Source organism: Anguilla rostrata, chromosome 17, assembly GCF_018555375.3.
Source record: "Anguilla rostrata isolate EN2019 chromosome 17, ASM1855537v3, whole genome shotgun sequence".
Classification (NCBI taxonomy): domain Eukaryota; kingdom Metazoa; phylum Chordata; class Actinopteri; order Anguilliformes; family Anguillidae; genus Anguilla; species Anguilla rostrata.
The window spans coordinates 14,631,332-14,657,061 of record NC_057949.1 but is presented as its reverse complement, the minus strand read 5'-3'; the positions used below and the strand labels follow the sequence as shown (position 1 = coordinate 14,657,061).

Sequence of the window (25,730 nt, the reverse complement as noted above, 5' to 3'; positions counted from 1 at the left end):
GGGTCTCTTTACGACTCGGCAGGCAAAGATGGCGGACGCACAGGTATTTTCAGTGTTACGGCGTGGTAGCAAAAATTTCCTGAAATAACTGTGAAATATTTATTACAGATGAGCTCCGATCTTAAAATAATTAACACTAATACATAATCGATCGATATATGCAATTTACAGCCGTTAAAACTATGCTATACTGTTGCATTATGAACTTGCTAGCGTAGTACAATTGAGCAGCGTGTGTCATCCTGAAAATGTGGAGCGGATATTAACGCAACTAGCTCGCTAACAGGCCACGTATCGTCAAATGGACCGTGCTAGTCCCACATCGCAGTACGCAACACTTTAATAAACTTCACATTATCTGGAACATCTACGAAAAGCGGAACTCTGAAGCTAGGTGTAAATTTATTACTGGCTATCTCTGTAGCCCATGTGACGTTTAAACGCTCGCTAGCTAATACTGTCGGCCCGACAAGGCCAGTTGGGTAACTTGCCTGACAGCGAAACTAACTATGATTTAAAGTTGTTCATACAATTCTAGGTAGGGAAATATTGCATTTCTGCTGCAAATGATGCTTATCTCACGATGGTCTTCCAAGCCACTGGCTTTGACGACAACGCCTTACGGCAACACTGATGCAGCTCGTCTTTGGTTAGCCGGCTAGCCACCTCCTTGGTCATATTCGCTGTACAGTGGTTACGGAGGCCCATGCGTTTCGTTTCCAAGTTATGTACTGTGTTACCGATGAGTTTTGGTTTTGTGTTTACAGACTGAGAGGGCGTACCAGAAGCAGCCCACCATCTTCCAGAACAAGAAGCGTGTTCTGCTGGGTGAGGGCGGCGGAAAAGAAAAGCTTCCCCGCTACCACAAGAGTGTCGGCCTGGGGTTCAAGACGCCCAGAGAGGTGAGCCGTTCATTCTGAGGGATGCTTCCGTTTAATTACTGGCAGTTTAGTTGTTGAGAATAAATGTGTGCTTTATTTTGACCATGTCGGGGTTAGGGCATATCCACCTCACCTATGGGCATGCAGTTCACTGTGACAAACTGGTCTGACTCCTAGCATGTTGGATCCCAGCACTAACAGAACTCGATGCACATATTCTATTTTGCAGCCTAGATATAACATGCTGGGTGTCAGTACCTTTTCAGAAGCATGGAGGAAGTATCTAGCTGGAAATGGGAAATTCCATGCGGTCGACTAACCATTTAGTCTTTAAAAAAAAAAAAAAATCCCTTTTTTCTTAAATTTTGATAATGTAACTGGTGAACTCAGGAATGTTGTTTTTGTGATGTGGCTTCCGTAAAGATGAAACAAATGTATGATCTAAGCATACCTAGTCAACTTGGTTTTATTCTTGTTCAACAAACAAGTAAAGGAAACATGGTCATTGTAGTCAACTGAGTGTAGGTCTGTCTGATCTGCAAATGATTATCTCACGATGGTCTTCTAAGCCTCTGGCACTGATGACACTGCCTAATGGCAAAACTGATGCAGCTCTGAAGTCTGAGCAGAGTACATTTGCTTTGGCTTAAGACCGCTTCCATCCACACAGGTACCTTAACTTATAACGACGTGCTTCAGTTTGTGAAGCTGTAATATTTTGATGGAATTTGTCTCTTCTCGTTTGCTGTGAGCTTGAATTGAAACTTTAGTGACAGGTTGGTTATTTTGACCTGAATGTGTAGGAAAGTTTTGAGGATGTATCTGCAGCAGAGTTTATTTCAGGTGTGAGTGGAGGGGAATGATTGTTTCTGTTTTCAGACTTTTTTTTTTTAATGGTTCCCAGGCTATTGATGGCACCTACATCGACAAGAAGTGCCCCTTCACTGGCAATGTGTCCATCCGTGGTCGGATCCTCTCCGGTCAGTCCCCCGCTAGCCGTCCACAGTCAGGGCCATTCCCTAGACCACTCCCACTTCCCTCAACCATTTTCACAAGCTGTTCCTTACCATTGCCACAGAAAATCAGGGTGCTTTGACAGATGTCAGTGACCCTGCTACCTGTCACTGAACAAGGGGAAAATCTTGGTGTGTAGGTTTGTCTGCTGCAAGTGATGTTTATCTCACGATGGTCTTCCAAGCCGTTGGCTCTGACGACAACGCCTTATGGCAACACTGATGCAGCCCAGACCCCCGCACACGTCGTCCTTAAGTGCAGGCTCAGTCTGTACGGGCTCACCATGCATTAAGATGATCTTCGGTTCGTTAATCTGCATAAGCAGATGAGTTGCAGCACCAACATGGGTGTCTGGTTTGCCATAATTGCATAACACAACGTTCAGATAGGGTTAGATAATGTTATGTTACGTGGCAGATACTTGTGTCCAGAGTGTATTTGATAAACACAAGTGCATCCGTCTCGAGTTGTGAACAACCGTTGCATCGTTTCTGCTTTCGGTTTGATGTTTTGCCCATTGTGCGTGTGGTTTAACGCCTTCCCATGTTCACCCAGGTGTCGTGACCAAGATGAAGATGCAGAGGACCATCGTGATCAGACGGGACTACCTGCACTACATCCGCAAGTACAACCGCTTCGAGAAGAGGCACAAGAACATGTCCGTCCACCTCTCGCCCGCCTTCAGGTAGCGCTCCTGCGTTAGCTGCTCCCCAGCAGTTAGCCGCTGTGGCTAAGGGTGACCGCTAACGTTCACAGCTCCCTGCACGCACCTGCTTCCTGGTTACCTTTTTTTAAGACCCCTGCTTTAGAGCATGCACATATCAGACTGCCATGGGAGGGGTGATGGTTTATCCTGACCTACCTTAATTATAGTTTAATCGGTCAGGGTTTGCTTTAGTTTGGACATTGCTGCTTTTGACGTGGCAGGAAAATGACTAGACCTTATTTATTGTCTTGTCGAATCATATATAATATGGTGAGCATCGCCACCATCTGTTCATATCACTTAAACCAGTTGAGGGGTGGCATTCATATTGCCTCTATGCTTTTGGCCCTTACTGCCAGGAGCCGAGCCTAGAAGCCTGAGCTGCAGATGATGTTTATCTCACGATGGTCTTCCAAGCATTCGGCTCTGACGACACTGCCTCATGGCAACACTGATGCAGCTCAGCCACTTTCAAAATTTTAGCTTGATAAAGTCCTGGCGGTTGTCTGTCGTTTGCGCGGTCACTGCTGCTGGAAAGTTTAATAAGCTCTGAGGACACGGTGGATGTTCCTTTATGAATGAGTTTTGGTGTTGAGGCATTGGAAGCTGCTGATTGGGTGGGTGGGTATGATGTCATCACAGAATGGAAGGCAGTGGTGGTGGTGGTGATGATGCTGAAACCCTTCTCTCTGCAGGGACGTGCAGGTGGGAGACATTGTGATCGTGGGGGAGTGCAGACCGCTCAGCAAGACCGTCAGGTTCAACGTCCTCAAGGTCACCAAGGCAGCCGGCGCTAAGAAACAGTTCCAGAAGTTCTAGAGGGTGGCAGAGATTGAAGGCTGATGACTCGAGTTGTCTGGGTTACTACTCTGGCTCACTTGTACTATGTCTGTTTTCAATAAAGGAAATGCTCGATTTAAATGTGGTCTCTAAGATGTTTTGGTTAATTTCTGTAGATACTGGTGGCTGGTGTGCGCGGAAACTAAGTACTTTAAGGAATTATAATTAGATGCCATGCTTCATTATACTTATAATACCGTATATGGAAAGGACAAGTGGGAAAAGGAAGAGGTATTACTTTTTTTTTAAATGCCAAGATACTCCTGCCATATTTTTACTGAGTGTTGATTTGTGTAATGGTAATTGCTCCTAAGTCCTGTTGAGTGCATGTCATCTGTGGAGGTGGTACAATTTTTATTTTGACCCAGAGTCTTATTTCCTTTACAGATTATAATTTTCCAGTTAAGTTTTTTTTTTTTTTTTTTTAAATGACTAAGGGGAAGCTGGTGTGACGCTGTTTATAACTCACCATGCCTTTTTCATCTGGTCATGTGATCTAGTCTTCCATTTATCTCCCTCTCATCCTGCCTCTTTTTCAGCTATAATAGGTATAAAAAGTGAAATTATTGAAAATATACAAGCAGTCAAATTTATTGCTGCTATTATTGGCAGTATTGTCCACAGTTTTGTTTTTTAAGCAAAGTGAATTTCTGTATGTGAAGTATGACCGTTTATTTTTTGGGTAATTGCATGTTGTATTTAGTGACATGTTTGTGTGGTATCACAAAAGCTTATCCAAAGACATTTACTCAAATTATAAAGTCAAATCAATCAATATACTAAGTTAACAATTAGTTCACAGGGTCATATAAATCTGCACCATGGTTATATAAATGGAGTTTGGGGTTTTAACACTTGATCACATTTCCAGGTGAACAGATTTTCCAATTCAGTATAATTTTGTGGGTTAACAGGCTAGATACATATTTTTGTATCTAAAATGAAAAACTTGCATTTGATTTAAAATATATTTCACATTTGTGTGACTGATATTTCAGAAGACTAATATCACCTTCAACATAAAAGGATTGTGCAGTGTGTTTCCAATTGAATGCACATGTTATTTTCAGAGGTCTGCTAAAATTGGAACTTGAAGACGATTGAAACAAATTTCTCACCAAGATTTACCTGGCTTTTCATCAATCCCAGTGTGCAATGATACAAAATGAAGTGTATGAAAGCTGTGCGTAAGTCTGCAGCAAGAAATCACATGCACATTGCTTAGCTGGCTGTTTGCTGACCGCCTGGGTAACGAAATGCAATTTTCCATTGAAACAAACTAAACTGCAGGCACTTATCTAGCTGTGAAGATTATAGAGTTGTCCGCCGGTGCTCTAGGTGGCGTCAATGTTTCTCTTGGCATCTGCTATTGCATGAGCTGATATCTCGAAAAGAGGCGGTGCTTCTCGCGCCACTTCGCTAGCTAGCCTTAGCTAAACGAGGAAGGAGAAACTAGCAAGCTAGCTAGCTAGCTAACTTTTATTGTCCGAAGAGCTGCACGTTGAAATAATGTTGGACTGTTAAATAGGCGGCTAGGTAGTTAGTTGCCCGAAACACAAGTAATATTCGTGAAGAAACGCGGCAAGTGTTACCAATAGAGTTATAATAAGCTAGCTAGCTAACGAATGACCTGGTTTCCTAGGTACTCTGCTTAATTAGCTAGTTAACGTTAGCTGTTTTGTTGCTTGCAGCGTTTCCCATCGCGCTTTATTTTAATTAAATTTCGGCTTTTGTCATCATCCGGGCGGATAAAGAGACTGAATGCTAAAAACGGTAAGTTGATTAGACTAGTTAAGCTAACCACCGTTGTATAGTCTAGTTCTTTTGCTAACACTAGGAACACGAGGTCCGGTAGCTGCTTTAGACTAGTATCAAGACTAACTTTGTACACCGCCAATCGTACGTTTGTGTGTTTGCAAAACCGGGTTAGCAAGCTAGCCTAACCCTAGCAATCGAATTATTTGTATTTATTTATTTTGACGGTATGGTGTTTAGCCAGCTAACTAACTACTTACAGTAACTTAAATTGCAGTTAGATGAAACAAATCCCGAGGTAGTTCGCGCTTGCTAGCTTCACAACAATCGATTGTTTGTGGCTAATCTATGTCCGACAGCCAACATTCAGCGCTGGTGTAGTAACCCTACAAAACCCCCCGGACCAGACATTGAATAAATAAGGTTACGTTAATTTCGTTTGTTTTAATTACACGAATGTGATCATTAGTCGGCACTCGTGGTGAATTTCAGCATTTTTTGTATTCGCAAAATTTGTATTGCATCAAGCTATGTCACTAGCCAAGGTAACCTATGGCTAGGTAAGATGGCCTTGGTGTGAGACAGTAAGAACAGTTAAAGGAACTTTACTTTGTGGCCCCCATATATACATTCTTCATGTAGAAAGTCTGTGGACGATGAAAATGTGTGCTGCTTGTATAGTTGTATACAATGTGACGATTATATCACTCTCTGTGATGATTGTCTCATGGTCCTAGCAATCTTGCTGAAACTGAACCTCGGAATTAAGTAACTTTGCCTCTTATTGTGACATGTTAAATTCGGGAGCTACTCCTTTTCCTCGTTACATTCATCAATCTGCAACCGTTTCAGAAACAGCCGTGCTTATGTTATGCCAGTTTAGTAAAACTGAACACATTTAATCTTTTTGTTGCAGGTGAAAAATGACACAGTTTCTACCCCCTAACCTGTTGGCGCTCTTTGCGCCGAGAGACCCGATACCATTCCTACCGCAGCTGGAGAAATTGCCCCACGAGAAACACCATAATCAGCCATACTGCGGCATTGCCCCGTATATCAGGCACTTCGAGGTACGTGGCGGTAATTAACCCGAGTGCGACCTGAACTTCAGCCGTTAAACGCCTTCCGGTCAATCCTACATGCCCTGCGCTGTAATATACCGCAACTAAGACATCGAGCAGTAAAGCTATCCTCTCTCAGGGAAGTCTGCTGTTGTAATCACCTGATTGCAGTTAAAGCCAAGGCTCTGTTAGATGCTTAGAATTTTCAGTGTTTGGGCTTTTGTAGGTTTTAGAACATGAACATTTTTTTTATTTTTTTGAATTGCAAGGCTTGCTTCATAATTCTTTTTGTCTGTTCTTAGACAGCCAAATGGCTCAATGTTGTGTCACTGCATAGGTTGGCTAGTTTTGTTGAGGTGAATTCTGTCGAAAGCAGAGGTATGTGGACGCGACTCATTTCTCATCTCCCCAGGATCCCCGAGATGCCCCCCCGCCAACCAAAGCCGCCACCAGGGAGGAGAGGCTGGAGAGGAAGGTAGGTGGCCGGAGGAGGGGGGTGGGGTCTCTGTTGTCGTGGTGACAGAGTGAGCGGAACGGTGCTAACACACATTTGTGTCACAGAGGCGAGAGAAGGCCGAGCGGAGGCAAACCGTCCTGGAGACCGAACTGCAGATCTGTAAGTATGAGCGCCACCTGTGTCTGGGAGGCTCACAGCAGTCAAAGGATGTGTGTGTGAAGGGCGGGACATGGGTAAAGGGTGTGACGTGCGCGAAGGGCGGGGCATGGTCGCAAATGGCGGATGTGTGTGTGATGGGGATGTGTGTGTGATGGGGATGTCTGTGTGATGGGGATGTCTGTGTGATGGGGATGTGTGTGTGATGGGGATGTCTGTGTAAAGGGGATGTGTGTAAACGGTGTGACGTGTCTAAAGGAGGGACGTGTGTAAACGGGGGGGACGTGTAAAGGAGGGACGTGTGTAAAGGAGGGACGTGTGTAAAGGGGGGACGTGTGTAAGGGCGTGTGTAAAGGGGGACGTGTACAAGGAGGGTGTGTGCAAGAGGGGGCGTGTGTAAAGGAGGGACGTGTGTAAAGGGGGGACGTGTGTAAAGGAGGGACGTGTCTAAAGGTGGGATGTGTACAAAGGAGGGATGTGTGTGCAAAGAAGGGGGGGCGTGTGTAAAGGGGGGATGTGTGTGTAAAGAGGGAACATGTGTGAAGGGGGGATGTGAAAAGGGACCATGTGTAAAGCAAATATAATGCTGCCGAAATATCTTCCCTGGGTGGTGTTTCACCAAACCTTGCTTTAACCAACTGTGGTTATTTGAAGGAAACAATTCAACCATATTTTGCAATTTAACCTTTTGAAGAGTAGGTTTTTTCAAAATTCAGAGTCTGTTCTAGAACTCTAGGGCTTTCAGTTACCAGCAGCGATTGTGACATCAGCATTTGAATGTTCAGTTAAGCACATTCTAATCACATATTTGTGATCTTATGCCTAAAAGAGTTAGTCTAATAATTGAATCTAATTCAGAGAATTTTGAATGAACTAATTTATGAGACTGTAGTAAGTGGTGTGTGCTTACAGTGTTTGTGCTCAGCTGAAACCTGTTCAAATCCTGCAGGGACAGAGACTTTGAATTCTCTGGTTGGGTCTTGTGCACTAATTGCACTCACTCAAAGGCATTGTTTGCAGGGGAAACAAATAATTACTTTGGATTTGGACAAGTGATAGGCAGGAGAAAAACTGTATCCATAGCAACCCGCAAAAATCTCGTAGACGGGAGTGTTCCTTTTTATTTCTCGACATCAGTATACAAATGGAAGCGGGAATGCTGAAATGTTTGCACAAGAAAAGTAACAGAAATTCATATTTTAAACTAGAGTATAAAGAGGACTGTGATACATGCAATTGAAAACAGCCGAAGGGAATGTAGACATGATAGAAATGAACAACATTGAGCTATTGGCAAATAAAATCACAGTGAAACCAACACCCATGTGTAACACAGAAATGTAAGCACTGAATTAAAAGTGGATGAAATGTGTTTAAGTCCATAGTCGCTGCACTGTAAGGTGAGAGTGCAGGTCCTGTGTGTGAAGGTGCACTGTAAGGTGAGTGCAGGTCCTGTGTGTGAAGCTGTGTGTGATAACGGACTGTATTTGTGGGGACTTTGTCTCCCTCCAGGGGACCCACACAATGACCCCAACGCTCAGGGAGACGCCTTCAGGACCCTGTTTGTGGCTAGAGTGGTGAGTTCTGGGGAAATGTTTCGTCTTTGCCAACAACCAGTCAAATCGCGCTGTGCGTCCAGAACCTGATTTTTCCTCTCTCCCGCGCAGAACTACGACACCACGGAGTCGAAGCTTCGCCGCGAGTTCGAAGTCTACGGGCCAGTTAAGCGCGTAAGTCGTTTTTTTTTTCTTTTCTCCCCCTTTACCGTTACGACGGGCGGCGTTGTTTTGTCGGAAGCTGGCGCTAACAACGCCCCCTCTTCCCCCCCCCCGGAGCAGATCTACCTCGTTTACAACAAGCAGACGAGCAAACCCCGCGGCTACGCCTTCATCGAGTACGAGCACGAGCGGGACATGCACTGTGAGTACCGCCGCCGGCCCCTCCCGCCGGTTACGCCCGCGCCCCCCAGCTCGCCGATTCCCCTCGGACGACTCACTGACCCCGTGAGCTTAGGGTTGTGTAACCAGGCAGCTGTTTCGTAGGTGACTTGGTTAACGCACTCGTCTTAACTACTGCTTGTGTTGGTGTTAATCAGTTTAACACTTCAGGGTCCAAGTTGAACTATGCGGTTGTTCCCTGCACTTGGAACGGTACTGCCCTCTAGGGTTTTCGACACACTTGTTCCTGGTTATGGTTATACGCTTTGTTGTACGTCGCTCTGGATAAGAGCGTCTGCCAAATGCCTGGCTACGTCGCATATTTACGAGTCGATTTGAAAGGGAAAGTAAGCGAGCACAAGCATGTACGCAAACTTCCTGCCCGGCTATGAGCAACAGGACAAAAGATTTAATCTCGGCTTTGGGCCTTTCTGTGCAGAGTTTGCATGTACTCCCCGTGCCCGTGTGGGTTTCCTGTAGGTACTCTGGTTCCCTCCCACAGTCCAAAGATATGCAGGTTAGGCTAATCGGAGGCTCTAAATAGCCCATAGGTATGAGTGTGTGAGTGAATGGTGTATGTGCACTGCGATAGATTGGAGGCCTGTGCAGGGTGTATTCCTGCCTCTTGCCCAATGCACGCTGGGATAGGCTCCAGCACCCTCCTCGTGACCCTGCTCGGGATAAGTGGGCATAGATAGTGGATGGATGGATGATTAGTAGTATCGAGGAAGACGGTTTGCCAGATAATACAATTCAAATTATTGTTCTCGACCAATGGGCACATTCGCCTTTGAGCTCAGCAGAAAAATCTGTAGCAGTGGCTACCGAAATTAAGTGGTGGTGCTGCACTGCTGCCTGTGTGTCTGGGAAACAGTGGAATTTAATTTAGGCACATGCACAAGTCAAATGCGGTGCATCAATATCAAGTCTTACCTTTTCAAACTAGAGCAACTACAGTATGGGAGAAGCAAACGGGAATTTTCACACATTTAATAACGGACCAAAGGTTTTGGTGCCACCCTTCCGCCTGAACTTTGACCCCTGCTACCTGACCCCTGATCCCCAACTACAGTATGGGAAAAGCAACCAGGAATTTTCACACATTTAGTAACAGACCAATGGTTACAGTGCCCCCTTCCCCTTGAACTTTGGCCCCTGCCACCTTTCTCGACGCATTGGGCGCTAGAGCTGCGGTTTCGCTAACGTCGCTATGTTTCGTTCCTCTTTCTCTCCCCCCACCCCTCTTCTCCCTCCTCCCCCCTCCCCATCCCGGTCCCTGCCGCCGCTCCTAGCCGCCTACAAACACGCCGACGGGAAGAAGATCGACGGCAGGAGAGTGCTGGTGGACGTGGAGAGAGGGCGCACCGTGAAGGGATGGCAGCCCCGCAGGCTGGGTGAGGGAGCGCGGCCCGGCGTTTCACTGCTCCCACGGGGGTGTCGCTGTGCAGCGTCTGAAACGAGCTTTCTGCTCTGTCCGAATATGGCTGCCGTATTAACCAGGCACCAGTGGTGTTTTTCAGTCAAAGTATCTTATATCTTATATAAGCTTATCGAGAATCTAATCAAGGCAGAGGTGGAGTCTGTAGCATGTAAACAGCAGTAGAATTTGGAGGTGAAACCTTAAAGCTGTGTGTGTGTATGTGTGTGTGTGTGACGGATGCAGTAATTGGTTCAGTGTCATTGATTTCCCAGCTTGCCGTGCGGTGAGCGTGCCTCTGTAGCAGCGTGTAGGGGAGGGTCCCTCTCAGGAAAAGGCCGTTGTGCTTAATGAGAATCAGAACCGGCCCCTCAGAGCTAAATTTAGCCACAGTTAGCCGGCATTAATCTGGAACGTTCCTGCGGCCATTGCACATGCAGATCGGTACGGGCGTGCTCTGTGGAAGCTCTCTCTGTGTGCATGGGTGTGTGTGTGTGTGCTGTTTACAAATGTATTGTATAAGATTAGTATAACTTCCTTGAATTTATACTCAATACTTTTGGCTACATATCCCAGCATCCTGTTGGCTTCTTTTTATTTGAACTGCTACAGCACAGTGCCTAGAACCAGAAAGGCTTTGATCAACCGTTACTCCCAAGTCTTTTTTTTTTTTTTTTTACTCCCAAGTTTGTGTGCGCTCATGTGCGTGCATGTATGTGTGCGCGCATGCTGTGTGCGTGCGAGCACGCGTGTGCGTGTACGAGTTGCGCTAACCCCTTTTTTCCGCGGCGCAGGCGGCGGCCTGGGCGGCACGCGGAGGGGAGGCCCCGACGTCAACATCAAGCACTCGGGCCGGGACGACGCCTCACGCTACGACGAGAGGCCCATCAGCGGAGGGTGAGGTCACAGCCGGGTCACAGCCCCGTCGCTCGCAGGCGGTCCTCCGAGCCCCGCAGCTGTGTTTAGCCTCTGGGGCTCCCCCCCCCCGTGGGAGGCGTTAAATGGATGTTTGGTGTCTGCTGGCTGAGCGCAATTGTGTGAGTGAGCGCGTACTGTGTGTTTACTGCGCGCGGGCGTGCCCTTCCCCGTGGAGTCTGTTGGAGTGCGCGAGAGGAGGAGCGTGTGCGGATGAGAGAATGAGTAGAGTGCACGTGTGTGTGTATACCTCTCTATGTGCATGTGTATACCTGTATGTGTGTATATATGCGTGTGTGTAGTGTGTATAGGTGTGCTGTGTGTGCGTGTGTGGTGTGTATATATGCGTGTGTACACGTGTGCTGTGCTAAGCGCTGTCCGTCTCCCCTCCCCCCCCCAGGGAGCGTGGTGGCGAGCGGGAGCGTGGTGGCGAGCGGGAGCGTGGCGGCGAGCGGAGGGCCGACCGCAGCAGGGAGAAGGACCGGGAGAAGGACCGCGGCGAGAGGAGGAGATCCCGCTCCAGAGAGAGGAGGCGCCGCGCCTCCCCATCCAGGGAGAGATCGGAAAGGGGATCGGAAAGGGGAGGGGACAGGGGAGCGGAAAGGGGAGTGGAAAGGGGAGGGGACAGGGGAGTGGAAAGGGGAGGGGACAGGGGAGTGGAAAGAGGGGAGGGGAAAGGGGAGGGGACAGGGGAGCGGAAAGGGGAGGGGACAGGGGAGGGCCCCCGGGCGTGGGCGGTCCCGACGAGGGCAGGCGCAGAGAGAGGGAGAGGGAGAGGGAGCGAGGCGGAGGAGGAGGAGGAGGAGCCGAGGAGGTGAGCAGGAGCAGGGAGAGGAGCAGGGACCGCGACAGGAAGAGGAGGAGCAGGAGCAGGGACAGGAAGAGGGAGCGCGAGAGGGGGAAGGCGGCCGGAGGCGAGGAGGGAGGAGAAGGGGCGACGGGCTCAGGGAACGGGGACGAGGGGGAGAGGGCGCCGGACGAGCCCAACCCCGGGGACCCCGGCCGGGACGAGGGGAACGCCGAGGGGGAGGAGAGGGGGCGGGACCGAGACCGCGGGGACCGGGACCGCGACAGGAGGCGGAGCCACAGGGACAAGGACCGCGAGCGCGACCGCGAGAGGAGGAGGGACAGAGACCGGGAGCACAAGCGGGACCGGGGCGATCGCGAGAGGGGCGGGGACAGGAGGGGGGAGGAGCGGCAGGCCTCCCAGGGCCCGGAGGCGCTAGGGAACGGCGAGGACGGGCCCGGGCCAGAGGAGGAGGGGGAGGAGGACGGGCAGAACGGGGCCCCGCAGCAGGAGGCGGAGTGGAACAAGGAGGAGGGGTACACCGCAAACGAGAACGGTCACATGATGGAGACACAGGCGGACGAGGAGTACTGAGGGCAGCGCTCCCGCTGCGCAGGGCGGCCGGGCTTCAGGGATAAACAACAGGGGACAGGAAGAGCACGCACAGGAGCTCCTCCAATCACAGGCCACGTTGGTAGCAACCACTCCCAAGAAGAGCGATGGCGATTGGTGGATGTACGCCTCTAGGTATCTAGGAACTAGCATCCACCAATCGCCACTGCCGTCGTTCCATTAGTCGTTGACAACGCTCCCTGCTTTGCGGAGCTCGTCACTTTCCTAGCATCAAGGCGATTTGTAAGTGTCTTCGCGTCATTTTGCGACCCCTGCTTTTTAAACGTTTTTTACCGGGCCATTACAAAGCTGAGCAGCTGTGCGTACCTCGCGCTCAAGTTTTAGCCCCCGATTGGAAAAACCGAGCGCGTCCTTCGGCCCTCCTCCTCTTCCTCCTCCGTCTGGCTCAGTACCGATTCCATCCCACCGCGCCTCCGTCCCCTCAGCTGGTAGTTGACCAATCCCGGCTTTTAAAAATGATTTTTTTGTTTTCGTCGATACTCTTAATTTAGCTTTCGTTCAGTTTTTTTAAAGGCCTTTTTTTCCCCCCGAGGGAGGGAAGTAGCATAGCGTGGTGTTAGCGCTACACGTCCGTCGTATCCAGCAGTCCCAGTGTTAACGGTGAGGGCGCGAAAAGTAGCGTGCGCACCGGAGGCGAAGCTATCGGAAATGTGCAGGTTTTACTGTGAGAAGTATTTTCAAGCCGTTTGGCAGGAGGTTTGACCTCTTCTGCGTCTACTTCAGGATCTACTAACTCCTGTCAAATGCTTCATTACATTAAATTTCAGTACATGCACATCATGGGACAGTGTACTTCACTTTCATATTAAAATTAAATGTGTGAGGAACTTGAGCGACCGGCTTTGGTTTTAGCCGTCAGCATTCGATCCTGTAAATCTACACTTACACCTGTAAATCACATCTGTGTCCTGTCTGTGTGGATGAATTGTCAGTTAGCGTCGAGTAGAATCAAATGTCAGTTCTTGAGCTTTCACTGCCCCCGTCTCTCCAAGCCCTTCACCAGACGTTTACCGAGACTTCAACCAATAAGTTGCACAGCTGTGTTACATTGAGGCTTTCCCAGAGAAGCGAACGGAAGACTGTAAATTCTTATGCGTAGTTTCCTTTTTATATTAATGTTTTATTCTGGGAATGGTCAGAACCGAACCTATTGGATCCCTCTGAAAAGAAAAGTTGTGTGTCAATTTTGAAAAGTATGTTTTTACCCTTTATTTTGTTCACACTTCAATAAAGAAGCATTTTTTTTATTTGACAGTTGCAACCGTGTGCAAGCGTTTCTGTATTGGTGCCTGTAAATGAGAAACTTCATTTTTCTTTCATTGTTTGTCAAGAAGGAATTGTGATATTTGAGTCTCTTGCAGAAACACATTGGTATTTTCATTGGGTAGTCAATGCGATATGGGGTTTATGTGGAAGAATCTTCAGAAACGGCATTCAAGCAATGGGTCTTCAGAAACAGAATTGAATCTTTTCATTGATACACATTATGGTGCTCCCCTCCAATCAGGTAGCTGAATACTCAAGTTATTTAAGCCTGCATGGTAATTTTCTCAGCAAAACCTTAAATATGCATATGGGAGCACTGGTGCCCTGCAGAAAATATCTTTTCATAATCGACTTGGTGTCACAGCATTTCCATCTCAATATTAACAACTTGCATAAAAATGTCTTGTTTGTGTGTAACGTTGTAGCTCATGGTTTGTGAAGAAGGTACCGTTAACTCCCCTTTTAAACAGCAATCTAGTTTGCGATACCTTGTGCTTCTTGGGGACAGAAAACCGACCGAACTCATGCGCCCAGTGTCTGGTTTTAGTCTCTCCCCTTCCTCCGCTTACGACTACTCCACAAATTTTGGCATGCGCAAAATTTTGCTGATATTACGATATTAACCTGTGAATGGAATATCCCGTTAGACGTGTCCACCATTTGAGACCCACACGCAAGTGCAGTGATTATGCGCATAATTTTGCATGGCGTGATGTCATCCAACACAGCCAAAGGCTTCTCAATGATGTCATGGTATTATATGGGCGAACGAAACAGACATGGCGGCGATGACGGAGTCCCTCAGCTTAGAAAGAGGTAGCTATAGCTAGATGTAAAGTGCTTGTCAGCTTTGCAAATTCTATGCATTTAAAAAGATCACATCCAGTAGCGTGACATTCGCATTGAACGTCTTGACATTTTATCCTAATATTTCATGAATCGTAGAAATTAAACGGTATAGTACCCGCTTGAGCGCTTGCAATGGCTAACAAGGGGGATTAGCTAAGGGTAGCGAACTAGCTTGCTAGCCATATAAACCTAACGAACCAGTTTGTTCTCTTTTGATAATTGTTTTTTTCCCCACTGATAGATATCTCGGTTGTATTACTTTAGATAAACTAGTAATGGCTTGGGGACTTGCTTGCCTGCTTAGTAGTTGGAGCGATTTATCTCCTTATTTGTACGTAGTATTGTGCGGATGCTGCATACGATCATCACTTTGATTCTGTCGGTGTCAGCTGTGACATCTGATTCAGTTTGCTAACAGCTATCTAGTCAGTTACATTAGCTAACTATAAAATAAAAACACGTGTTTCGGTGTTTTCTGGAGTGTTGGTTGGTTGTTTGCACCAGCCACCCAGTATGATGCTGTAATACTGAACTGATTTGGATAGCTAGAGTAACAAGCTAGCAAGACAAACGTGTGCGCTGAGACCCGAGGGAAGCTGAATTCCACTCTCCAAAATGTACCGCATATCTCTACATCCAGACCGAACTGGCTGATACTTTATACATTTGTACCGTTGGTCGGCTCGTTAAATAATCGTGCTTTTTAGTTACGCTTTGTTTTACCAAGTCTCGCGTAAGTCTGACAGCAATGTAATGTAACACTACCGTTTAGTTTTCTGTCACTTTAGAAAATGAAGCAATCGAATACGTGCAGCGCATATCTGTTGTTACAAAATAACTGTTGGGTGCATATAGTCAGTATACCTCTCTGTTCGTTTTACGGAAACAGTAACGCCACCTGTTCATTTTGCAGTTAAGCTTTGCAGCTATATGCGTATTTAAAAGGCGAACAGACCCCCATCTCCCTCCCTCTCCTTCCCCCCTCTCTCTCTCGAAAGATGTGTGCAGAGTGATCGAGTTGCTGGACAGATTGCAGAGAAGCGGCGAGCTTCCCCCACCAAAACTGCAAGCTCTACAGAGAGTCCTTCAGAGCAAGTTCTGTGCCGCCATCCGAGAGGTGTGTAAGCTATGTTACCTTTCCTCACCCCGCGTCCTTGTATTGCAGTGGCCTGACTGAACTCCGTCGGCGCTGCGAGCTGCGTTGTACACGCTAGCGGGTAGCGTTGACGGCTTAGCGCCTGCGGGATCTCTATCAATGAAATCTGGCAAAGCTCGATTGTGAGTAGTGTTGTTGTGATTACCGGCATGTACATACACTATCGCGAAAGGGAGAATAAGCAGCTCATGTAATAGCATAAGGCTGCCATAGTCGTGCACCGCTAATACCAGTACTTAGCGAATGCTCCAGTGTAATCCAATCACTGGGCGTGTTCTTGTCTGGTCTGTACTGTTGGCGGCGGTCACATGGACGTTTCCCATACTGTAACAGTATTCACATTGGCCATTACTGGCCCTCAATTCCAGCTTAATTCTTGGAGCAAGATCACTGATACATCTTAATCCCTTAGGTTGCTTTAGGCTTGTGGTCTTCCGGTGATGATTCGTCTGTGTGGACTGTCGTTGTACTCGTTTCTGTCGGTCCCAAGGGCTATACTTAGTCTCGGAGTAGTTAATAAATAACTGTGTTAGTACTTCGTGGCCAGAATGACCAATCATTGTTTAAAATGATGGCCTTCAATCATGCTTGGAGAGGGACTGTGGAGGTTCTAACTTTACATGTAAGCTATTGCTAGATTATTTATTAGGCATCATAAAATCAAGATCTTATACTGTACGTCACACAAATTAGCAGATAAGCAAGCTTTCCGCCTGGCAACATTTCACGGTGGCTTTTTCCCAGCGAAAAGCAAAGTGCTCCTGGAAGTTTGCGAGTTTGTGCTCTGAAATGCTGGACTGACCCCTCCTCTGTCCCCTCTCTCAGGTGTACGAGCAGCTCTATGACACCCTGGACATTGTCGGAGGGCCTGAGGTTCGAGCCCAAGCTACTGCTAAGGTAACGACAGTGCACCGAGGGCACCCAGTTCACTTGCAGTGGCCTGGGCCCAATAGTATCTCAATCAGTCAATCAATCAATCAGTCAATCAATCAAACTTTGTTTATATGGCACTTTTCATACATGTAAATGCAGTTCAAAGTGCTTTCTGTACAAATACAAACATGTCTTACAAGAAACTATGTGAAACAAGTTAAAGTAAAACTGTATATATTACAATATATATTATTTTATATATATATATATATATATATATATATATATATATATATAAAAACACTGTTTATGTACCAGGCCACAGTCGCAGCCTTTGCCGCCAGCGAGGGCCACGCCCACCCGCGGGTGGTAGAGCTGCCGAAGACTGAGGAGGGGCTGGGCTTCAACATCATGGGGGGCAAAGAGCAGAACTCCCCCATTTACATCTCCAGGGTGATCCCTGGGGGTGTGGCCGACCGGCAGGGGGGGCTGAAGCGCGGTGACCAGCTGCTGTCCGTCAACGGAGTGGTGAGAGAGGGGGGCGGAGAGGGGGGGAGAGGAGAGGGGAGAGTGGTGAGAGGGTGGACGGCTTTTGGGGTTGGTTGGTTGCTCTATAAATGTTAAATTTGTAGAACAGCCTCTCTTGCTGGTGTGAACAGCAGTGTTTGCTGAAAATTGTGGTAAGACCACAGGAACTGTGGTAAAGAAAAAATGGGTAAAAATGGATCATATTTTCACTGCAATGTCTTTTAAGAGCAAATATTTCAGTATCTGACTTTCCCAAAATGGTTATTATTGGTGTATTGGTGTGCTATGAGTCAATACAAGTGTTTTAGAATGTATTTTACATGATCTCCCAGCAGTAATAATTTAGTGTTTGTGTGTGTGTGTGTATATGTATGTGTGTGTCCCTGTACAGAGTGTAGAGGGGGAGCACCATGAGAAGGCGGTGGAGCTGTTGAAGGCAGCTCAGGGCTCGGTGAAGCTGGTGGTGCGCTACACCCCCAAGGTGCTGGAGGAGATGGAGGCGCGAAGCTGGAGAGCCTGCCAGGCAGCAGCACCCCGCTACTTGCAACCCTTCCAAACCACAGAGCAAGAGTCTTTACTCTCAACTCTCCCCCTCCAAAACCACAGAGCAAGAGTCTCTACTCGCTTTCCAAACACAGGGCAGAGTTTTCCAACTTCCCTCAAAACCACAGAGCAGAGCTCACTGCCTCTCCCCTCATACCACAGAGCAAGAGTCTTTACCCTCACCTCTCCCCCTCAACCACAGGCAAGTCTTTACCTCACCTCTCCCCCTAACCACAGAACAAGTCTTTACCCTCACCTCTCCCCTAACCACAGAGCAAGAGTCTTTACCCTCCCTCTCCCCTCTACCACAGAAGCAAGTCTTTACCCTCACCTCTCCCCCTTCCCTCATACCCACAGAGCAAGAGTCTTTACCCTCACCTCTCCCCCTCATACCACAGAGCAAGAGTCTTTACCCTCACCTCTCCCCCTCATACCACAGAGCAAGAGTCTTTACCCTCACCTCTCCCCCTCATACCACAGAGCTAGATTCTTTAGTCTCACCTCTCCCTGTCCAACCACAGAACTCTCTGAATGAGGAAACATACTCTTTCCTCCTTCAGATTATTTTGGCTAAAATATGAGTCCGTTCCTCTCATTCCCAGCACATTAATTTATGAGAGAAGCAAAAAAGTAACAAGGTGGGTTGAATAAAGCCCTGAGTCTCTGGCCATTGATTTATCTTTAACTGATGGTAAAACATTCACTCAAGAGCTGTGAAAACACAGTTTAAAGCATTTAATACTGCTGTCCTTTTAATGCTGATCCCATGTAGATCTGAGGAGGTGATTTTTGTTTCTTTAAGGCAGTGGCTGTTCAAACTCTTCTCGAGTACCCCCCACCCAGATCCAGGTATTTAATGTGCTCCATCTCCGGCACACCTGATGCTGACTATCATGGTTGGTTGAGTCAGGTGTGATTGAGGTGGAGCAGAACAAATACCTGGATCTGATTGGGTACCCAAGGAGAGGTTTGAGAACCGCTGCGTTAAGGTGAAGATTCAGTCAGCAGGACTAGCCTTTGTTTCCATTTGGTGATGCAGAGCAACGTTGAAATGTTTGTGTTGTAAAACACAAAAGTTTTCATGGGAAAGGCTGCAAATTGAAGCCAGTAGTCTACTGAAGCAGTTTCTACTGTTTAGGTAAAGCGATATGTTAGTTAACCCCGGTTTTTTTTTTTTTTTTTTACACTCGCAGGTCTTTGGAGTCTCGAGGCTAACTGGTCGAGTCCTTCAATCAAGCTAATATTAAGCCCGCCTACCCAAGCCCTCTGGTCCAATAGGAAGCCAGATGATAAAGCGACCGTGCAACGAAAAAGGAAAAATTTAAGTAGCTGTGTTAGATCTAGACTTGTTGTCAGATGTTATCCAAATTAGACAGTGGTTTCAACACAGTTATCCGCAGATCTGAGTACTACTAGAGAAACCTACCGAGGTCATCCAAAACCTTTGAGTAATTTTTCAACATTAAGCTACTGAACCACATGCTCTTTCAGTGTTGAGCTGAATGGAACAGGTCTTGTTTGTATTGGTGAATGAAAATAGTATATTGCATTGGTATGTTTAGCAGGTTTTATTTATTTTATTTATTTATTTGTTTGTTTGTGTCGCTGAGGAATTTCTAAAAACTCGAGCAGCGACCCGATCATGTCTCGGTTACCTGAGCTTGTGACCCGGCATACTTTGCATATGTTTGGGTCACGCCCCTTCAGTCATTTACCGTATAATTATTTATGTATTTACCCATGAAATACCGATAGATTTTCATATTTGCATCCGGGTGTAATCGTGTCTTGCCATTTCTGTATTAAATCATAGTTAACCTGAATTTCAACTGTCATTTTTTAAATTTCTGAATTGATTTTAATGTCAACTGTTAGGTTCGACTGGGACTTTGGTATACAGCTATTATAAACTGTCATCCACAGCACTTACATTTTGAATTGACTGGCCTGTCTTAAACACTGAAATGATTTACATTTTTCTTTTACTCTGTTCGAAGAAGAGCGCAGAAATGCATTTGCCAGAAGTGTTGTTGGCACCAACATTTTAGTTTGAATATATACGGCTAATGCATGATAATGGTGAGAAAGGTGAGTTTAGCTGCCAGGTGTTAGCTCATGAATGTTCCGGTTGCGTCCTGAGCCAGAATGGTGTTGGCCAGTAGCGTATAGCGCTGAATTAAGACTTGACTGTGTGGATCAGCACAGGCACATCTGCTCCTCTGAAATAATGAAGCTGCAACCTTTGGTTCAAATCCTTTGCATAAGTGCCAAAATTTAATTAAATGTAAATTAAACTGAAATGTTTGCCATACTCCATACATTTCATACAAAGTGATGGGCTTCGCTTGGTAAGTGTATCTTTGTAAATGGAAACAGTGCAATCTGTTGATACATTTTGCAGCCAGAGGAATTATAGGTGGAAGTAACGCGAGGGGCGCGTCGGAAAGCTGTGGGACGCAGGGGGCCGCTGGTCCAGGCGGAACTGCGAGGTCCAGATCCGCCTCCGATCGAAGCGGGCGATCTGCGTCTGGATGTGGGCCAGCTTGTCGTGGAGGTAATGACAGCGTTTCTGTACCTCGGGGTACGTGGGAGTGGACTGCGGACACACAAACACTGAGATTGAGTCTGTGCCCAATACGTGGTTAGCTTCCGCTCTTGGGTGAAGCTTTCTCTCTCACACACACACACTTTTCACACAAACAGTCAAACTGGGGACATCCTGTCAGGATGGGCAAAGTCAGCACAGAGCACTGCTGCCTTCATCCGTACACAGGTGTGTACAGATGGGAGTCTTGTTTCACAGCACTGGGAAAATGAACAGGTGTGTACAGGTAAGAGACTTGTTTCACTGCACTGGGAAAATGAACAAGTGTGTACAGGTAAGAGACTTGTTTCACTGCACTGGGAAAATGAACAAGTGTGTACGAGAACTGTGGAGATCAGTGTGTACTGGAGACTCAGTGCACAGAGAATATTACGGTGTGTACTGGTGAGAACTCAGTGCACAGAGAATATTTACAGGTGTGTACTGGTGAGAAACTCAGTGCACAGAGAATATTTACGGTGTGTACTGGTGAGAAACTCAGTGCACAGAGAATATTTACGGTGTGTACTGGTGAGAAACTCAGTGCACAGAGAATATTTACAGGTGTGTACTGGTGAGAAACTCAGTGCACAGAGAATATTTACAGGTGTGTACTGGTGAGAAACTCAGTGCACAGAGAATATTTACAGGTGTGTACTGGTGAGAAACTCAGTGCACAGAGAATATTTACAGGTGTGTACTGGTGAGAAACTCAGTGCACAGAGAATATTTACCGGTTATGGTGAAATCGTGCACAGATATTAGGTGGTACGGGTGAGAAACTCAGTGCACAGAGAATATTTACCGGTGTGTACTGGTGAGAAACTCAGTGCACAGAGAATATTTACCGGTGTGTACTGGTGGATGGAAAGGCACAGGACTTCTCTGCATTTAGGGGTGTGTCTAACCCAGCACCTTCCAAACTACATACTGTACCTCACCACAGGTGACTGCTATTTATAAGACCAAAAACCTTTACACTATGTTGAAATATACACAATGCATTTTTTTTCCACTATGCAATTACATTTACACTGCAGAAAATGTCCCTGGAAAACCATTTAATGAACATTTGTGCAGTATTATTATTGCCTACCCTGACCGCGCGTCCATGTTAGAAATATACAATGCTAAATGGGTTTCTGGTCATCTGTTATTTTAACGGTAAAAGACACGAGTCTGCATTTTCTTTGCAAACTTACCTGTTTCAAGTGATTGTACTCCCTCCACACTTCATCATACACAGCCTGGAAAATGAAAGACCAATCAGTACCCCCCTTAAAGCAGCATGCCCCCCCCCCACCCTTGACTATACTTTGGTCCTGACCAGTGCAGCCTACTGGGCTGTTTTCTGTCCGCTCATGCACAGAGCTTGCGAGTGAGCAAAACTGGAGTGAGAGAAAAGACCAATGCTCCACGCTTTTGAAATCCCACTCCCCACACTGGCACCTTTGAAATATCTCCACATTGATGCCTTTAACTTGTCCCCACATTGACACTTAAAAAAAAGTCCCCACATTGACGCTTTTGAAATGTCTCCGCATTGACACTTAAAAAAAAAAAAAATGTCCCCACAGCACTGGTTTATGAGGGCACACAGGGGTAGTGGCCAGACTGGGGGCTGAGGAGTGCATGTTTATGGTAGCCCCCCCCCCCCCCCACTGCCCGCCGATACCGCACAGCCCGTGCCCCCACCCCCCGCGCAGCCCGTCCTCACGCAGTGCTCTCCGGTCCCGGGCTCCAGACGCCGGAGCTGGGCGTGCGGCTGCCTGAAGCGCTGGGTCGCCGCGTCCACGAGCCGCCGCAGAGCCGCGTACTCGCCGCGCTCGGCCCGCAAGTCCGCCGCGTACCGCCGCCGCTGGGCCGCACACGCGATGGGCGCGTACTTCCTGTGGAGCGAAGGAGGACAGAGAGCCCTGAGAGAATCTGAAACGGGGCACAGATTTTCCTCAGTGTCCAGCATCGTTTTGTTTGCAACACTAGTTGTATTTGGTGTTGATTAATTGATTGATTAATTCATTTTTAACGTGATTTTTTAACACATATTGATTATAAATGGGTCTTCAGTGCCTTCTTGGTAATGATGCACCTATGCGTTCCTGAGAGCAACACTGATGTTTTCCACTTCACTAAGTCACTGTGGAATAAGAGCATCTGCTAAGTGAATGTGAAATGTCACTGAGGGAGAGCTGGGTTGATGTGATGTGTGCTTTATGGGCCTGGGTTAGTCTTCATCATGTTTGTAATACAGCCAGCCCATGGTTTTTTGCGGATCTCCATCAGAGAGGTCATGACCTTTTGACTTTGCTGGAGTAGCACACCGTGTCTTTACCTGGCTATTCATTACAAATCAGTTTGTGCCAGAGGAGCAAAAGGAGACGAGACAGGACTGGTGAGTTTTCAAAAAGAATTTTACTGACTGAGTTTTTACTTACTGAAGGTAATCCACAGGCACGGCACTAGACACTTCTGTGTGGTCATCGCCCCCTTTTTCAGTTCCTGAAGAGGGAAGCAAGTTTTTTAAGTCACAAGGGAATGAATGTATGTATAACCCTGCTTTCACACAGCAGGCAACTCGGTTGGACAGAAGCATAAACTGTGATAAACCGTGGGCAACATTTTTCAGGCAACTTCGGTTGCTCAGTTACCAAGTTGCTGAGGTTGCAGGCTGTCGCTTGGCTACACAGAGAACGAATGGGCTTCCGGCAACTGGCTAACCGAGTCGCTCGCTGTGTGAACACAGGGTGAGGTCACACAGGCCAATCAAATGGAAGTGTCAACATGAGGCCCAGATTTGGAGTTGTATCCGACACAGTGCACTGTTTTTTCCTTTATAATTTCCTTCGGATTTCACAGAACCAGTGTGAACCTTTAAGCGCACGTGATAAACGAGGTAATGGTAATGAACACCTTTGTTGGATCTGGACGTTCCGGGTCCGGTGGAAGCACCGCCCTCCTTGCTCCCTAGCCCTTCCCTCTGGTCCACGGAGGCTGGCGGCTCCTCAGTGAGATCGGCGCTGGGGGGGCACAGGATCGGGGGGGTGGGCTCCTCCTCACGGGGGCCTCCGCGGTGACCCAACGCGCTCAACCGTAGCTCCTCAGGCCAGCTCAGGCACTTGAAGCTGAGCTTGGGGGAGGGGTCAAAGGAGTCCTCCTGGGAGAGCATTGGGTTGGACATACAAGCCGTTACCATGGAGACAGTGTGCTGTGGGTGTGCCTGTTCCCAGCTGGGGTCCAGACGACTGCGTTGATCATATTTCGTGAGTTTGAAGGGAGACGACGTCACCTTTTGCAATGTGAGACACCTTTCTTTTCGGCTGCTACTCGCCAAGGATTCCAATTTGCTGCAGGGAAAAGGACGCAGAGAAGCATTAACAAACCTCAGCGCGCGAGCCGACCGGTGAAGTCATTTAGCAGTTCCAAAGTCATCCGTGTGGCTACAAGGTGTACGGGAGGCTTTGGGAGCACTAATTCGTCAAATTTGTCACTGATGGCAAAACTGTGTGGAGAACTAATAGCGCCATTACACCGTCACTGACAGCATGCGTGCGGTCTATTAAGATACGCCAGACCCACAGGCCTACCGAGCCAGAATGTGCTCCAGCTGTTTCCGTTCATCCTCGGAATACCCCGGCCAGTTCCTGTTCACCTCCCAGTACAGACTCTCCTTTAGGGTGAAGCAGTTTGCCTTCCTGTTCCGATTGGCCACCTGGCGATAGAGAGTGTGATTTAGGGTGTAGCAGTTTGCCTTCATGTTCTGATTGGTCACCTGGCGATAGCCTGTTTAGCGATAGTTGAATTTCCATTGCAGCTCACTGCAGCTATTCCCAGCATGATATAGCATCTATGATGTCACAAACAAGAAAGGACTGGAGCTGGTTGCGCCCAATCAGATTATAGTTTGTTTTCTTATTTTTTGGACCAAGATGGGTATGCAGACGGGTGCAGGTGTGCTCAGAAGGGAGCACGGGGTAGGCCTGCTACAGACACCCACAGACGGTGATAACTCTACACCCGTTTGTAGCTCCGGCAATGGCCGGTAATTTTTGCTTTGATCATATTGTGTTCCATCTGGAAGATCCTCCAGGGGAGGCACGGCTTTAAAGCCTGGAGCCTGGAGCCTGCTTCCTGCCTGCTGTGTCTGTTACCACCCGCACAGCAAACCAGCCTGGAGTGCGAGACAGATGTTCCTGTGATGTCAGAAAGCTGGCTATTCCTCTGTCCTACTGATCCTCCCCCACTGTTTCAGTGCTGTACTCCCTATCTAACTTGTTTTAGACTACCCCCTGCCTCTCTAACCTGTTCCAGAGTGCCCCCTCCCTCTCTAACCTGTTTCAGAGTGCCCCTTCCTCTCTAACCTGTTTCAGAGTGCCCCTCCCTCTCTAACCTGTTTCAGTAACCCCTCCCTCTCTAACCTGTTTCAGAGTGCCCCTCCCTCTCTAACCTGTTCCAGAGTGCCCCTCCCTCTCTAACCTGTTCCAGAGTGCCCCTCCCTCTCTAACCTGTTCCAGTGACCCCTCCCTCTTTAACCTGTTTCAGAGTGCCCCTCCCTCTCTAACCTGTTCCAGAGTGCCCCTCCCTCTCTAACCTGTTTCAGAGTGCCCCTCCCTCTCTAACCTGTTTCAGAGTGCCCCTCCCTCTCTAACCTGTTTCAGAGTGCCCCTCCCTCTCTAACCTGTTCCAGAGTGCCCCTCCCTCTTTAACCTGTTCCAGAGTGCCCCTCCCTCTCTAACCTGTTCCAGAGTGCCCCTCCCTCTCTAACCTGTTCCAGAGTGCCCCTCCCTCTCTAACCTGTTCCAGAGTGCCCCTCCCTCTCTAACCTGTTTCAGTAACCCCTCCCTCTCTAACCTGTTTCAGAGTGCCCCTCCCTCTCTAACCTGTTCCAGTGACCCCTCCCTCTTTAACCTGTTTCAGAGTGCCCCTTCCTCTCTAACCTGTTTCAGAGTGCCCTCCCTCTCTAACCTGTTTCAGAGTGCCCCCCTCTCTAACCTGTTCCAGAGTGCCCCCCTCTCTAACCTGTTCCAGTGACCCCTCCCTCTCTAACCTGTTTCAGTAGCCCCTCCCTCTCTAACCTGTTTCAGTAGCCCCTCCCTCTCTAACCTGTTTCAGTAGCCCCTCCCTCTCTAACCTGTTGCAGGATGCTCCACAGGGCCTTGGTGCTGACCCCATCTTTCCACAGTCTCGCCAGGATCTCCAGCTTCTTGTACGGCTGAAGAGCCAGGAGGTGGACGACGCGGTCGCGGCAGCCGCGGCGGCTTCCTGTTCTGCTGCCGGCGGCGCAGGGAGAGGTGATGCGTTTCCTCTTTTCAGCCGGGACAGAGGCTGGAGGAGTGGGCAGCGACGCTGTGAAAGTCATCCCCGAGGGTTTGAAC

General features: G+C 47.8%; 3 protein-coding genes and 4 non-coding genes across 7 annotated transcripts; all 7 read left to right on the top strand.

Moving 5' to 3' along the window:
• The first annotated feature begins 13 nt into the window (after nt 1-13).
• rps11 (ribosomal protein S11) lies at nt 14-3,522 on the top strand. The gene is made up of 5 exons (XM_064316416.1): nt 14-43; nt 768-902; nt 1,786-1,861; nt 2,451-2,580; nt 3,297-3,522. Exons 1-5 carry the CDS (start codon nt 29-31, stop codon nt 3,418-3,420), a joined length of 480 nt encoding a protein of 159 aa, XP_064172486.1. The 5' UTR covers nt 14-28; the 3' UTR covers nt 3,421-3,522.
• On the top strand, nt 562-643 carry LOC135244288 (small nucleolar RNA SNORD35). Its single transcript, XR_010326947.1, has one exon. It is a non-coding gene; the product is annotated as a small nucleolar RNA SNORD35 (small nucleolar RNA).
• On the top strand, nt 1,419-1,497 carry LOC135244289 (small nucleolar RNA SNORD35). Its single transcript, XR_010326948.1, has one exon. It is a non-coding gene; the product is annotated as a small nucleolar RNA SNORD35 (small nucleolar RNA).
• On the top strand, nt 2,045-2,126 carry LOC135244287 (small nucleolar RNA SNORD35). The gene has a single exon (XR_010326946.1). It is a non-coding gene; the product is annotated as a small nucleolar RNA SNORD35 (small nucleolar RNA).
• Nucleotides 2,984-3,065, top strand: LOC135244286 (small nucleolar RNA SNORD35). Its single transcript, XR_010326945.1, has one exon. It is a non-coding gene; the product is annotated as a small nucleolar RNA SNORD35 (small nucleolar RNA).
• A 1,313-nt stretch (nt 3,523-4,835) lies between the features above and the next one.
• On the top strand, nt 4,836-13,816 carry snrnp70 (small nuclear ribonucleoprotein 70 (U1)). The gene is made up of 11 exons (XM_064316417.1): nt 4,836-5,214; nt 6,113-6,266; nt 6,670-6,732; nt 6,819-6,873; nt 8,383-8,447; nt 8,538-8,600; nt 8,709-8,790; nt 10,100-10,201; nt 11,019-11,121; nt 11,540-11,771; nt 11,888-13,816. The coding sequence occupies exons 2-11, from the start codon at nt 6,120-6,122 to the stop codon at nt 12,518-12,520; spliced, it is 1,545 nt and encodes a 514-aa protein (XP_064172487.1). The 5' UTR covers nt 4,836-5,214; nt 6,113-6,119; the 3' UTR covers nt 12,521-13,816.
• A 142-nt stretch (nt 13,817-13,958) lies between these two features.
• Nucleotides 13,959-18,260, top strand: lin7b (lin-7 homolog B (C. elegans)). Its single transcript, XM_064316273.1, has 6 exons — nt 13,959-14,641; nt 15,673-15,791; nt 16,656-16,727; nt 17,022-17,231; nt 17,623-17,754; nt 18,255-18,260. The coding sequence occupies exons 1-6, from the start codon at nt 14,605-14,607 to the stop codon at nt 18,258-18,260; spliced, it is 576 nt and encodes a 191-aa protein (XP_064172343.1). The 5' UTR covers nt 13,959-14,604.
• The last annotated feature ends 7,470 nt before the right edge of the window (nt 18,261-25,730 follow it).

What these genes read in the sequence shown, in the direction of transcription:
- snrnp70 (XM_064316417.1), top strand. Translation starts at nt 6,120, where the DNA reads ATGACACAGTTTCTACCCCCTAACCTGTTGGCGCTCTTTGCGCCGAGA. An exon ending in CGTATATCAGGCACTTCGAG is followed by an intron (nt 6,267 to 6,669) that starts GTACGTGGCGGT and finishes TCATCTCCCCAG; the next exon opens with GATCCCCGAGATGCCCCCCC. An exon ending in TCTACGGGCCAGTTAAGCGC is followed by an intron (nt 8,601 to 8,708) that starts GTAAGTCGTTTT and finishes CCCCCGGAGCAG; the next exon opens with ATCTACCTCGTTTACAACAA.
- lin7b (XM_064316273.1), top strand. Translation starts at nt 14,605, where the DNA reads ATGGCGGCGATGACGGAGTCCCTCAGCTTAGAAAGAG. An exon ending in TCTGTGCCGCCATCCGAGAG is followed by an intron (nt 15,792 to 16,655) that starts GTGTGTAAGCTA and finishes CCCCTCTCTCAG; the next exon opens with GTGTACGAGCAGCTCTATGA. An exon ending in TGCTGTCCGTCAACGGAGTG is followed by an intron (nt 17,232 to 17,622) that starts GTGAGAGAGGGG and finishes GTCCCTGTACAG; the next exon opens with AGTGTAGAGGGGGAGCACCA.
- rps11 (XM_064316416.1), top strand. An exon ending in CCGTGGTCGGATCCTCTCCG is followed by an intron (nt 1,862 to 2,450) that starts GTCAGTCCCCCG and finishes ATGTTCACCCAG; the next exon opens with GTGTCGTGACCAAGATGAAG. An exon ending in CACCTCTCGCCCGCCTTCAG is followed by an intron (nt 2,581 to 3,296) that starts GTAGCGCTCCTG and finishes TTCTCTCTGCAG; the next exon opens with GGACGTGCAGGTGGGAGACA.